The sequence below is a fragment of the Anarhichas minor genome, unplaced genomic scaffold, assembly GCF_050575085.1.
Source record: "Anarhichas minor isolate MPS153535 unplaced genomic scaffold, ASM5057508v1 ptg000040l, whole genome shotgun sequence".
In the NCBI taxonomy this organism is placed as follows: Eukaryota; Metazoa; Chordata; class Actinopteri; order Perciformes; family Anarhichadidae; genus Anarhichas; species Anarhichas minor.
The window spans coordinates 1,558,157-1,572,510 of NW_027466486.1; the positions used below are offsets into that span (position 1 = coordinate 1,558,157).

The 14,354-nt window shown below is 43.5% G+C and overlaps 1 protein-coding gene across 4 annotated transcripts; it reads right to left on the bottom strand.

Moving 5' to 3' along the window:
• Nucleotides 1–70: 70 nt before the first annotated feature.
• shprh (SNF2 histone linker PHD RING helicase) lies at nucleotides 71–13,134 on the bottom strand. 4 transcript variants are annotated; one of them, XM_076108614.1, is made up of 30 exons: nucleotides 12,987–13,134; nucleotides 11,828–12,424; nucleotides 11,504–11,633; nucleotides 11,192–11,410; nucleotides 10,898–10,976; nucleotides 10,348–10,498; nucleotides 10,061–10,160; nucleotides 9,722–9,981; nucleotides 8,966–9,619; nucleotides 8,453–8,704; nucleotides 8,139–8,217; nucleotides 7,892–8,004; nucleotides 7,288–7,544; nucleotides 6,914–7,035; nucleotides 6,605–6,693; nucleotides 6,327–6,419; nucleotides 6,085–6,192; nucleotides 5,704–5,846; nucleotides 5,446–5,619; nucleotides 5,208–5,270; nucleotides 4,900–5,125; nucleotides 4,282–4,419; nucleotides 3,714–3,815; nucleotides 3,522–3,593; nucleotides 3,155–3,343; nucleotides 2,898–2,990; nucleotides 1,994–2,080; nucleotides 1,108–1,286; nucleotides 784–864; nucleotides 71–662 (listed from the first exon to the last, which is right to left on the bottom strand). In XM_076108614.1, the coding sequence occupies exons 2-30, from the start codon at nucleotides 12,413–12,415 to the stop codon at nucleotides 566–568; spliced, it is 4,938 nt and encodes a 1,645-aa protein (XP_075964729.1). In that variant the 5' UTR covers nucleotides 12,416–12,424; nucleotides 12,987–13,134; the 3' UTR covers nucleotides 71–565. The 4 variants fall into 4 exon arrangements, 3 of the variants coding, with proteins under 3 accessions (XP_075964729.1, XP_075964728.1, XP_075964730.1); XM_076108613.1 differs by having other exon boundaries at nucleotides 7,841–8,004; XM_076108615.1 differs by lacking the exon at nucleotides 12,987–13,134 and having other exon boundaries at nucleotides 7,841–8,004; nucleotides 11,820–11,923.
• Between the last annotated feature and the right edge of the window lie 1,220 nt (nucleotides 13,135–14,354).

The window sequence follows — 14,354 nt, forward strand, 5'->3', positions numbered from 1 at the left end:
AATGGCGTCCTTTCCTGCTTCCATGTTTACTACACGGGATAAACCGCAATAAAAGCACCGGACAAAAAGAGCTGGTCATAACAGGTTGACACCCCGTCATCTACAGATGTTTATTTCCTGATAGTTGTGAGGAAACCTCAATCACTCCATACGAGTTCCTCCAATTTCCACTAAACTTACAGTGAAGTTGTATACAAATGCATGACACATAATATTAGATTAACACAAACAACAATACTGTTCATTCTAGTCAAATGTGACCATCAAACATGTACTTGAACAGCAGACGTAGTTATTGAATCAGTAGGTTACAACTATGACAAGTGATCCAAATACTCCAAAGAGACTAAAAACTTCCATACAATTAAGAGACATGTAATCAGCGGTCAGAGATCCGATAAAATATCGTTTTTGGGAATGTATTTGATAACTTCAGGCTGTTTTATATTAAAAAAGTTGAGTGTGCAAAATCAGAGTTCTTCTATCACCACTGTGTAAAGAGTGAGCTCTCTTTGCCTGTGTATCTTCAGCAGGTAGTCCTCCATGGTCCTCCAGGTGTTCAGATTCACTCCAGATGTTCCGCGTCTTCAGTAAACAGATCCGCCAGGTCGGCCACCGTCAGAACGGCAGCCTCCGAGTGCTTCATGGTTGTGCTGGTGTGACTATAATTTAAAATAAAAACTATTATCAGTACTTTCGTTCAGCTGTTAACCATCGACGCCCGCCTCTGAATTTATGGGTTTTAAATAAAAACATCAAAAGTACTATTAACTTTATTCTTGCCTTTTGTCTGCAGTCTTCAGCATTGCCTGCATTCTCTCTTCAATGGTGGATTTGATGAGGAATCTGTGAACAAATGTTGGCCTGGCGGACAAAGACAACAGAAATTACGCGAAATGTACAAAATAGTGGAGGCACATGTCATTAAGTATAATATTAAAATTGATTTAAGCGATAAAACCTCCAAAACGCCAACAAATATTAAAAACTTTAACTGCATGTAGGTCGAAAACATCGACACATCTGTGTTTGCAGGTCTAAACTGCTGGAAAAGTTCATGATTAAAATACTGTTGTCCCCAGACAGACTCAACTCTCTGCGTCTTACTTGGTTTGGCCAATCCGGTGCACTCTGCCTATGGCCTGGAGCTCGTGAGCCGGGTTGAGGATTGGCTCCACCAGCAACACGTGAGTCGCCTCGATGATGTTCAGGCCATTGGAGCCGGTGTGGAGAGGAAGGAGGAGGATGTTGATGTTTTCTTCGTATTTGAAGGAGCACAGATTCTCCTGGAAAATTGAAGTCGGTACACTAATTACAAATCAAGTTAATTCTGGCGTGCGCTTAATTTGAGCTCAAGATGTATTTAATACAGCAGTCTCTAAAGTAGATCTAAGGGGTTTTAATTTGGGTCTTAACATGGAATGTGCGGATAGATATTTTGTTACAGTATTGAATATTTGCATTTTTCATCCTGAAGCTACAAGTTTTCAGAGTTAACCCCCAAATCAGATAAAAGGGCCTCTGAAACCAAACCAGGATCACAAGGTGCCATAATGTAGCTGTTCTGTAATGCAGGGTGACTCATCTAAAATGCTTCTTTGATCAACAATTAAAAAAAAGAAACAATTTTAGACTTTTTACATATTAGTTTCAGAGAGGAACCTCCACATAATACGCTATGGTCAATAGGAGTTGCAGATGTGAGATAATTATCTCTAGAAAGGAGGTTGCATTATTTAGATATATTATATTTCTCCTTCTGTCAGCAGGATATCTCCCAAACTTAAGAATGGATTTCCATGAAATGTCCAGACAAGATGGCCTTGAGGCTAAAGACAAAGGTAAGATACTCTAGGTACGTTTTTTTGTGTCACGTGAATTTTTAAGTAGTAAACCCCACCTGGTGTAGTTGTGTAGCACATTGAAGGGAAAAGCAACTTTGTGGTTATGTGTGATATGCATTTTTAAAAATGGTTACAATGAAAACTCAAACCTGGAATTTATGAATCCCGTTGATTTGAGAGAACTCCATGTTGTTGTCAAACAAGGCCTTCGCAATGATGTCCAGGACACACAGCCACTGTGCAGGAGAGAACAGGAAACAACCTGGGTCAGATCCAAACTCCATATAAATGAAAGATGTGTGCTTTCACCCCTATTATTCATCCTCTACACAAATATGTGTCAGAGCAGGTATGAAAATAGGACCATCTTAAAGTATGCAGACGACTCTGTGAGGAGTGAGGAGTCCTATCTTCAATTAAACATATCTAAAACCAAAGACATGACAATTGATTTTAGAAGACGAGCCCACACACATGAACTCATATCCACTAAGGGTCAGACAGTGGAATCTGTGCAATCATACAAATATCTTGGGACAATTATTGACTCAAAACTGAACTTTGAAGCAAACTGTGTAGCCGTGTGCAAAAAGGGGCACCAGCGTTAGTTTTGTTTGAGGAAACTCTCCTATTTCCACATTGACATTAACACCATGATGACATTTTAAAGGACGACTCCCACCCTTTGCACAGGGAGTTTCAGCTTCTTCCTTCTAGACGGAGGTATACAGTCCCACGGTGTAGAACAAAGCGGTATAAAAACAGCTTTGTTCCAGCAGCCATCACTCAGGTGAACAAATTATAGCAACAGTGCACAGATGCTATAGAAACATTGTGTACTTATTTATTTATTTATTGATTGACTGATTTGTAGCCTTGTGTACTTTTATCATGTTTGTCTTGTTGTCTGTGTTGATTGTAATGTGTGTCGAGATGGATGCCCCGCCCTCTATCGCAAACCAAGTCTACCTCCGGGTACCAATAAAAGTAACCTGAACCTGATATCATCAAAGTACATCACCATCTTACAGAGCGGCGATAGTTCACAGTTACCGTGGAGAAGACGAGACACTTGGCCCCGGGGTCGGCCACTTGAATCTTCTTCAGTGTTCTCACTACTGCCTCCACTTTGGTAGAGTGGCTTCCCTGACAAACACAGGCGGAGGGAAATTAGGCTACAGTGTTAATGTAAGAAAAAGTGGCCTGACCAAAGCTGTGTTAAATCACAATTAGATACATTACAAGGCATGAATCAAAGTATACTCCCATAAGAAGTGCAACTTTTGGACAATTAAGGCATTTCGACTGACCTTGACCGGTATGTCTTGGTCCTGGCTGGACGACTGGGTGGTGAACACGTAGGAGATCTCTGCGTGGGACGTGGTCTGCCTACAAATGGCACATTTGATAGCGCGCCGCCTCGAGCCCACGCTGTACTGCTCCACAATGATAGCAATGCACTCGTTGCAGAAGCAGTGGCCGCAGGTCAGCACTGCCCACTGGAGAAGGGAGACATTAATAAACTGTTTCAGACTAGATGTTACTGCACTCCCTGGCCATAAGACAGACTTTGAAGCTCCGCCAGTGTATCAACAACCAGAGATGTTGCATAAAACACGGATACAAGTAGACTATGTGAGACATTTAAAATCTCCCTCACAACTAAACAATGCTCACCTCTTGTCCCAGCGGCCGGGCACAGATGGGACATGGCTCTGGGTTCAGCCCTACAGTAGACTTGTCCTGGGACTGGAACAGAGGAATGCATGTCATTTGAAGTGGGATCACTCCACACAGTTTGAGATAAAGTCTCTGAATGAGCTGGGAAAGAGTGTCTGTACTTTGTAGCTACTATCAAATGTAAATTACCGTCTCCAGATTTGTGAGGTACAGAAACTGGCCAAGCTTCTTTTGGAGTTGAGACTTGGCCACCGCCTGGTCGTTCAAAAGCTTGATTCTGTTCTGCTCCACCTGGAAGCAAAACAACCGAGGGCAGGGGTCAGGAATGCAATAAAAATAGTTCAGGCAGGAATATTACATCCCTGGAAACATTCACAGACAAAATGTCCGATACTGGGTCAGAGGTTAGACTTGATCTTTTGATTCCTCCATGAACAGTTTGTTATTTAGGACTAAACCGGCCATATTACCTTCATGCTCATATTAGTGGCAAAATGTTAAAGAAAGTAAACCTTTACATGATTAGTCAGCCTGTTCATTACATGAATTTCACTGCAGTTCAGTGTGAAACAATGATCTACATTATACAACATAGAACTCTAATAAAGAGTTCGCATTAGTGGAAGCTGGTAGGAAAAGACTGCAAGCCCTGCATCCGGGTTACTGTGCTGCAAAGTCTACCAGATGGTCGCGTGAGCCTTCTTTAACATGTTGTTAAAATGTATGATAATAACATGTTTCATTGTCTTTAACTCACCTCATGTGGCTCGATGATGTGCAGTAGTTTGGGCTTTGGTTCATCGGGCAGACGCACACGTAGTCTCTCTGTCGCCATACCCAGCTCATCGATGGCCGACACGTGGTTCCTCAGCACCATCCAGTACTCGTGCAGCACCTGAGAAGGCACAGAGGTATCGTTCACTCCAGTCTGGTTCTCTCATTAGGATTAGCACTTAAAAGGGGCAATATGTATAAATATTTGAACAATATGACACTCTGCAGGAGGGTGATTGTTGATAAATGCCAATCTTTCAATGATTCATACACCAGCTGTGAGATTTCTGGCTTTCCTAACTCACTTTATAGCTCTATATACTTTAACAGCTAGAAGTAGTTTGTCATTCATTTAAGTAAATGGACACATATTTAGCAAAATAACTTAAACATTAATTCAACAATTTTCTGGTTTGGACTGACAGCTTATGATCTAATTTCAAATTTACAAACTGCCTCATGATCCTTTTTACAATTTACAACGGAGAACAAATGGAAAATAAAATGTACCGTCGTGTGTTTGTGAACCTCTCTTGACATTGCGTCTCATGACTTTGTGCTTGCAGGCTTGCTTGAAAATGAATATGGTTTGTGTAGAAACCTTGTACTCTTTCTTATAGTTCTCAAACAGCTCCATGAAGGTGTTGCCCTCCTCCACCAGCTCCGGGTCCATGCGTTTAACTTTGGCAAAAGACAAGACGGCTTTCAGAGAGCGCTCCGTCTCGCTGGCTGCCCACAGACCTCGGCTGGTAGTGGGGAGACGGTCGTCCATCAGCCCCTCTTCATCTTCAATCATTTCTTCAAAGATGGCCGTCTGACCCTTCACCCTGTTGGGTAATTTTTCTCATTAATCAACAGTTAAAGTTTTCATGCAATTTGACAGATAATTTAAAATATTGCTGTACTTACGTGTGAGAAAACAGCTTGGACTCATAATCGATGAAAAGCACATCCGCTTTGCAAAAAACACAACTAAAATATGACAAAGGAATACGAGTTAGAATTAAGAAACTAAAACAGGCGCTGTCACAATTTAAAAAGCAGAGTTTCATGTTGTTGAGACTTATTAAACATTCGAAAGCTGTGATGAAATGTTACATTTTGTGTATTTCAAGTCAAAACAAGGCTAAAAATGCTGATGTCTCACTTATTGAGTGGCAGTCTCATCGGCCTGAGGTGACAAATGGTGACCTCATCGATCACTTTCTTTGAAGCCGGGCCTTCGAGACTCTTCACCGCGTCTTGCACGGTCTTTTGGGATTTCATCAGATCTTGCATTTGAGTGGCGAGTATGAACTGCAGACCACATGCATCACGGAACCTGCAGGAGACCACATTTTGCTTTTATCACATTTAGTGTAAAGACAACTATTAACTTTCATCCTAAAATAAATTCACAGTTTACTTGTCTGCCATGGTGAGCTTGTTGGCTTGTTGTTTGTAGCTGGACGTCAGCTCATTCTTGATGCGGGACACCAGATCGTCGTCATTGGAGCACCGGATTGCCTTCTGAATAACTTCCAGCCACCAGGGAGTATTCAGGTTGACCTTCAGAGAGAAAGCCAAGCACGTGTGCAGAAAATATGTTTTTGGTTCTGTCTTAATTGCACTGTTACTCCAAATACAGATCAATCTGACTTCAGTGTGTCTAGATATCAAACCATGTCTAGACTCAAACTCTAAACAAAAGTAATTTCAGCTATTAAATACTCTCATTCATTGAATCAGAAACTAAACTCAAGTTCGAGGTAATGTACCTAAAGAGTAGATGTAAAGAAGTTCTCACTTTGCGTTTCAGCTCTTTGATGTTCTGCAGCACCGGCTGCAGAGCCTGATGGGCGTCTGCTACCTCAGAGTCGTATTTGGTCATGTAGTGCTGTCGCAGCTGCTCCGCCTACAGAGACACGGAGAGTAAAAGCAGAGGCCGTTCTTAGAAATAATTATAAAATGGATACGGTTCATTACTGAAACTAACAAATGTATTATTGGAATAAATGTGTTCTGCCTGAGAGAAATATTCATGCTTACCTCCTCACTCAGTCGGTCATCTCTCAGTGTGGGAGGTATCCCAGGATGCTTTGCGCTCAGCAGCTCCATCACATTGTGGGTAGCATGAAGTCTCTATTTTACCACAAAAACAAAAAAGACATTTTAATATAAACTTGCAATCCATAAACTATAATAGTTTTTAATTAGGATCAAAAACTTAAAGACTCTAGCTTGTCAGATGGCGTCTGATTTCAGAAATGAAACCCTTCATATGTTAATCACAAACATGAGTAAAAGACATGAATGAGACCATATACCTGTAATGAATCCGTTTTCAGTCGGCCTTTGTGCTCCTCTGATGAACGAAGCACTTCTCTATACATCTCCGTCGCCTCTACGAACTCATCTGCGGGGTTGGCAAAGGAGGCGGCGGTTAGAAGTGACACTCAACACGTCCCGTCACATGTGCAGTTAATGAGACACAAACCAAGCAAGTGCTCTCAGCCACGTTATACATATCGCCTTACTGAGACACGACGTCTCGATACACAAAGATGAGATGGTGTCTTGTGTTCTGTTTGAAATGATTCCCATGGGAAACCGGGAGCACAAGTGGGGTTTCATACCTCTGATGATGTGGATTCCAGCCAGGCCATTGAGTGCGCACACCAATTGTCTGTGGGCTTCTTCACACTCCACTCGACATTTCTTCTGCAGGGACTTCAGTAGCTCCTCCATTGTCATGGTGCTGTGGAGGGGGAGACAAACCCACTCAACAAACCCTCCAATGCAAATCACACAGAATGGGTCAACTTTAAATAAACACAACTACACATTGTTTAACTGAAAAAAGGTTTCTGCGGTCCATTACCGTTACTAATGATGTGATACTCCAATTAGTCTAGCTTGGTTGTTAATTAACCGTTGCAGCTGCCTTCAGATAAAGGCCTCTCTTCTCGCCTGCGAGCGCCTTGAAAACATAATACCGAGTGTCGTCTACCTTTTCTGCAGAGGCAGGAACTCCCCCCTCACAGCCTGCGGATGGCAGCAGGCCTGACGCAGCCTCAGCAGCGGGCACAGGATGGTGTGGACGGTGCGGCGGTCGAGGCTGCCAAGTTTCAGGCTCCAGTCGGAGATTTTCCTGAGTTTGACCAGAGCGTCCTGGGAGCAGACCTCGTGCTGACGGTGGTAGAAGTGACCCTCGACGGGTGAGAAGTGAAGCCAGTGCACCTCCTCCGTCTGAGGGGGAATCTGGATCTGGAAGAACAGAGAACGGATAAGAAGTAACTTAATTAATCCCGATGGGACATTCATGTGTCAACAGTAATGGAGTAAGAACATGAACATAAACATATACAAACAATAAAGTAATAAATATTGAGTGTACAACTAAGTTAAATTCAGTAAAATAAATAAAAACAGTAACTTGAACTACATCTTCTGAAATTAAACAGTGTTTCGTCATTATTCAAATATTTCTGACTGCTAGAGATTCTTTAAATAAGTAAAACTGATGTTTACATTTTGATAGTACAGAACTTCTGTTGTACTACCTGATCAATGACGTCTTTTTTAGCCGATCGCCATAATAATTGAGCAATTACGTTGTACAGCGGCTCTGTGTTTCCACGTCGATAAGGCCGATAAAGGAGCTGGTCCCACCAGTGTTTCACCCAGTATGGGTCAACTCCCAGGAAAAGCACGAGGCCGTACAGATCTGTGCAGAAAACATCCGTTTACAGAGTCAATCTGTTGTTTTAATGATTTCTAAACATTGTTTATAGTCTTAAATCACAGAGCCTCGTATTGAAGGCCTGCTTTGATTTGTAAGGATTTTTTGGGGGGTTTTACCTTCTAAGCCTCTCTGGACAGGAGTGCCACTGACACACCAGCGGTTGACAGACGCGAGGCGTAGAGCCATTTCTGCAGCCTGACGGTAAAATAAAAAGGGAGCATAAACAAAGTTCCAATAGACAAACCGAAATAAAACATTATATTAAACATAGTCTGACATTACACATGAAACATACGAATATATAAGATTTTATTCACAACTTTGATCAGGATAAATATGGTATTCGGATATAGAAATAAGCTCAGTCACACATAAAATCACAAATGCTTTCTTGTAACTGCGGCTGATTTCTGTATTCCCTTCAACTCACCTTCGCAGTGGGACATTCGACCATCTGAGCCTCGTCCAGACAGATGCGCCACCACTCCACAGCCACCAGAGGACTGGGTATGGCCATGTAGCGCTTCTGGTTGCGGAAGCGGCGTCCGTCCTTGCTGTTGCTGTGGGGAATGTCGACGTAGTTGAGCTCCGACCGCAGCACGTCGTAGGTGGTGATGACCACATCGTGCTCAGCGAGCGCATGAGGCTGGATGAATCCATGCTTCTTCACACCCTGATAAACCTGAGATTAAGACGGTATGCACGTTAGCAAAGTAGTTCAAGCCAAACAGCTTTGAGAATGCATGAGAGATAAGAGGAGCATCCATGATATATTTGATAAATATATGTAGTTGTAGTGATAATTTAGGACAGTGGTCAGGAAGAAAAGCAACATCGCAACATGTGAGACTAACTTTGGATTGCCCAGATGTTAATACACGACATTTCTACCCTGTAGATAAAACATCCACCCAAAGACTCGTACATCCATCTACTTCCTCACCAGCACTCGCAGTGAGGACGACCTGATGTGCCGGTTGATCTCCTCCACCCACTGGTGGCAGATGGAGCTCGGGGAGATGATGAGGGTGGCACCGGTGGAGACGGGTTTCATGGCGACAAGGCAGTGAGGGCAGTAGAAAGGTGTGGTCTCCAGGCTTTCTTCTTTATAGTTCACACAGTCTGCGTGCTGCCACAGCTGGCAGTTCATACACTGGACGCGGGCCTTGTAGTCACCAATGCCCAGCTCACCACAGATGCACTCAAAGCGGTAGTCCGGGGTGTTGAACGGGACAACGGACACCCTGGTGGGGGTTTCTATCTCCTGTGATTCAAGCCGAGGAGCTTCCCCCCTTTCTTCACGTAGATCATCAGTTCTGGGTAAGTCCTGTGTGTCGGACTCCCTTTTACCCTGAGACATCTGTAAGGCGGCGGGGGACGTATCCAGCGTGTCATCCGACTGATCTGCTGTCCTGTTCAGACTTTCATCCCATTCCTTCGTTGTTTCCGTCTCCTCTGGTTCTAGACAGTCCGATGCCGGGGAGTACGGATCTCTTTGATCTTCTGTAAGAAGAGAGTTCTGCAGAGCTGCTTCTGCCTTCTCTTTTGCCCGTCTCTGAAACATTCTCCTGGGCGTGCTCTCTGTGTTTTTGGAGTTCTAACCAAAAAAAGAGATCAGACAAAAGTTCAATAACACAAACAAGTATTGACAGACTATTTGCAGCATCAAACGTTTGTATTCGAAGCTCTTTATTCTTACAGACTTGGATGCTCCTGCTGATGTCTTCTTTGTTTCTTTGTAGTTCTTTCCCAGTTTAAATGACCCAGCCAAGCCACGACCCTTGACCCGGTGGACCAGGCCTTCATCTATCAGCTTCGCCATCGTCTTCTTCATGTGGTTGCGGTTCTTTAACAGGTCATAACCGTAAGTGGCACGGATGTAGGTGAAGATGGCTTTGACGGAGGCTCCTTTGCCAGACCTCATCTCCTTGATTGCAGTGAGGAGCATGACACGCACAGCTGCACAAAAACAACCAGATTCGTTTAAAATATTTAAATCAAACTGCAGTGATGTTAGAGAGGACGGTGGGCGACATACTTGGGTAGGATATTTTCATTTTAGGCAGAACTTCAGACTTGCAGCGGATCATTTTCTTCTTCTCCAGAGGAGGAGGTACGAAATAATTTACGGATTTTCCCTGCAAGACCAAAAGAGATTAAACATTTTCACAATGACGCCGTCTTTACAGAGCATATTAGAATGAATAGAACAGTAGACAAAAATCCTACATTGTATGACTGTTAATAATCATCCATGGAGATAATATGGTGAAGGTTAAGAGAGAGAAATAAAGTGAAATTCTGTATTTTTAACTGTATCCTCACCACAGGCAGGGTGAGGGCCTCCTGCTGCAGGTCCTGTCGCGTGTGAAACAGGATGAGAGCCAGAACTTCCACTGTCTTTCCCAGCCCCATTTCATCAGCCAAGATCCCACCGGGCCACTCCACACCCGCCAGGGGAAACTCTCGGAGGAGGCTGAAAAATAAAAGAACACAACTGCTGAAAAGAATACTTAAATGTATCACTAAATAACTCCTCAACATCACAGCAAACGTAAGATAACCAAAATAGCAAATGACAGGCTCAGTTTAGTCAAATTCAAAAAGACATATTTTCCCCGTTACCTCTAATGGTATCTATCCATGCAGATACGTTTTATGTGCTGAGCTTTTGAGATATCAGTTCATGACACTTTAGGGATGAATGGAACTTGTGGTCCTCAAAGAAGTGAAAAAATGCTTATAAAAATGTATAAGATGTGTTCAATCCTCAGCACATAAAACTGAACCAGTCTGCCTGGGCAGATAGTTCTGGTGGTAAGATAGAAAATATGTTTTTGTGATTTAACTGACCTGTTAACATTCAAGTTCTTACCAGCCGGTAAAAGGGTTGTAGAACAACTTCTTTCCGCACAAAGTGATCAACTCCCTCCAGAGGAAATGCAGAATTTGTTCTGCAAAGAAATGGGAAATATTGACGCAGCTATCAAAGTCCAATCGTAGGCCCTTTTCACTGCAGGAACTTCAACTTTGCTTTGCTTTCCACTGTACTCTGCCAGTGTTGGTAGTGAGTTCCTGAACCACTAGTGCAGCCCCATTCAGCATCATCCTAACTTTCAAAGTTTCGGAGCGCAGCAGTGTATTGCCGTACCAGACAAGAAGTGAGTACCTTTAGGTGAAGCGTTCCTGCATTTCTCTCTCTTCAGCATCCAGTTGACGGCCTGGCTCTGATAGGGTCTGAGAACAGGAATGAGAGCCTTGTGCTGGACGTCATAGGTCTCCTCCCGGCTCTCTCTCTGGTGTAGGTGCCTGACGAAATCATAGAGCTCCTCCACATTTTGCCTCTCCAGGTCAGTGTCACAGTCCTCCTCCTCATTCTCTACAACGTCTACATGGAAAATACAGCAGAGGAATCAGTTTTTTATGTTTTGGAGAACTTGGACGCACAGGAAGCATTAAACATTAGCATCAGACCCTTTACCGGGGATAATGAAATCGTAGAAATACTCCATTAACTTCTGCATTAGTTGATTCGCTTTCTTCATCCGAGCGTTTCCCTCGCTGAGGAGCTCCGGCTTCCCGAGCCCAGTTTCCAGCAAGTAAATCCCCACCTAAAGCAGACAGACAACAGCTGATGGAAGAAATGCCTCTTTTTCATTACTGCTGTGGAAACATCTGTCTCACACAGCCAAATAAACTGAGGATTAACTGCATATGTATTTATGGTAATACTGTATATGATGATGAAGAAAGTAAAGTAATTAGTCATAGTTTTCATTCCATCCTCTCTGCAATACCTTCATACCTTGACTGACCCCTCTGTGGCCTGGTGGCAGAGCTGCACCACCCTCCTCTTCTGCATCCAGTCGAGGTCCTCCAGCGGGATCACACGGAGGCTGCACTCCACTGTGCACGTGTCCTCATCAGGCCTCCACTGCAGTCCTGAGCTCTCATCGCAGCTGCTGTAACTGATGCAGAGCTGGTCCCCCATCCTGTGGAGCACGAAAGCTCTCTGTTCACAGTCCGACTGGATCCAAGCCGGCCGGACGGCGAACTCCCCGATGAGCGCCTTCCAGATGTGGCCCGGCTTCAAAGCCGGCTCCACGGTGAGGGCCAGGGAGGCTGAGGCAGAGGTGCTGTCCGACGACGTGCCGGGAAGTTCCTCCGTAAGCCGCACAGAGCTGGTGCACGCAGCCTCCACCACGTCCTCGGAGGTGGAGAGGAAGGAGCTGCTGGGAGGAGGGTCGACGGGAAGAATGGAGCAGGTCGGTGTCTGGTCGTCTCCCTCCTGGATCTCCTCGTTCTTGCGGTCGTCCAGCATGTTCCAGTTCAACCTCTTCTTGGCGTCTTCGTCCACCCTCACAGGAGGGGCCCTCTTTCTCCGGCTGCTCATGGTTACACTCTACACAGAAAGCACAAATTCATTGTTAATTACTAAAGTTATTCTTAGATTATTTTATTGGGTTTTTGGATTCTTTGAATTAGTTTTACAAGACAAAAAAGTAAACCGAAAAACAAAAAACACAAGTGTTTCTCATCATTTGACCCCTCAGATTTTTATCTTGGGACCCTTTGGAGGACCAAGAACACCAAGTTGAGGAACTCTAATACACATACTGTTTTACTTTACAAAATACGATTATTTAGATAGTAGCTATTTATTTCAACTGAGCGTTTAGCCTGTTTCCACCACAGGGACTTGGTCATCTTGTGTAGCTGGGTCTGGTTCAGATTGCTATCTAGCTAACAGGTATATCCGTTTATTGACATAATGGCGAATAAATAACAGTTTGAAAATCTTCCCTCTCCTTTCGATTAAAGTTTTTTTTTTGGTCCAAAGAAAGCAGGTTTTTCATTGTATGAACACTGTTCTCGTTACACGATGAAAACACTTTCTAGCTGTCTGGCTGCGTATTTTTTACCGTTTGACTATAAAACAAGCGTATGAAAACGTGCAGATTTACTTTCAGAGGCTTCCACACACGGATCTGGTTTCTATCGCTGCATCAGAAGTCGTTTCAGGTCCCAGCAGCTCCAGATAATCAGGCTGACTTGCACCAAAACACACCAAAACACACCTCATTCACCGAGTCTAATGTTGCTGTTCGCCATTTTTTTATAAACAGGAAGTGACGTCAGAGCAGAGGGATATCTTCAACGGCTACTTCAAATGTACTAACGTTACTTTTATTTGTTTACTATGTGAATGTGAGTAATGATGAGTAAATGCAAGTAGTACATTTTTATTCTCACATTTTTACATATATTTTTAAAATTTCTGGTCTCATTTTGTTTTGCTTTCAACCTACTTTTAGCGTTTTTGATAAAAATAAGGTAAAAATGTCCTGATTTTATTTATTTATTTTTTCAATACACTGTTAAGAAACCATCAAAATTCTCCAGCAGCTAATTATTGAGGATTATTGTCATTACATCTTATTTCAACAGTATTGATTTCTATTGATGAATAAAGTTTTATTTAAAAATCATGGTGCAGGCGCAGTATCTGGTATCAGCCACACGGTGGCAGCAGAGCACGAGATGTTTACGGCTGCAGCGGCGAACTGCAAGCGCATCACATCTGTCACTGAAGAGCCACGCCGCAGTGGTACTAATTACGTGAAGTTTGACCAGTCTCTTTACACTTTTCATGAGAATAATTAACAACCTTCCACCTCACATAGATCTGATATATATATATATTTCCTTTTCAGGTTACCAGCTCTCCCTCAAACGGCTACCTTCCCCCCCATGTGCACTTGCAACAAAAATGCCATTAATCGGTGTTACATTGTCTGAGACATCCTCCTGACGTGTAAGGGTTGTGGCTCCAAAACAGGGGCACTGCAGTGAGTGTGACCCGCTTTCAAGATGCAGTGAGGAAGAGGATAAGAAGGGGGCACCTCAAAATCAGTAGGCTACAGAGGGAGAGAGAGAGAGAAGGGGGGAGAAAGAGAGAGAGAGAGTCAGTCCCACAGTGTTTTCTCGGCAGAAGAGTCCAGTCTGGCTGCTTCAGAGGAGACCCGCTATGTCTGGTGCAGGTAGGTAACGTAACGTCAGTTATTAGGTGTTTTGCAGACTCAGTTGACTTAATACGGCAGCGTTTTCTTAGTCTGCTCTATTAATTAAGCTTCACCCTTTTAATTGGGATGCATGTGCATGCTGTAGGTAGGTGACGATGTTGAAAATGTGACACAGGCTGTGGAGCTGCGACTGAGGAGCTATAGCGTGAGCTGACAGACGGTCTTCAAATGAAGCACCTCGCGGTGTCCTTGTGTGATGCTTTCAGGGGTAAAAGTTGAAGAAACAGTCGCAGGTTGAAATGGATCAGC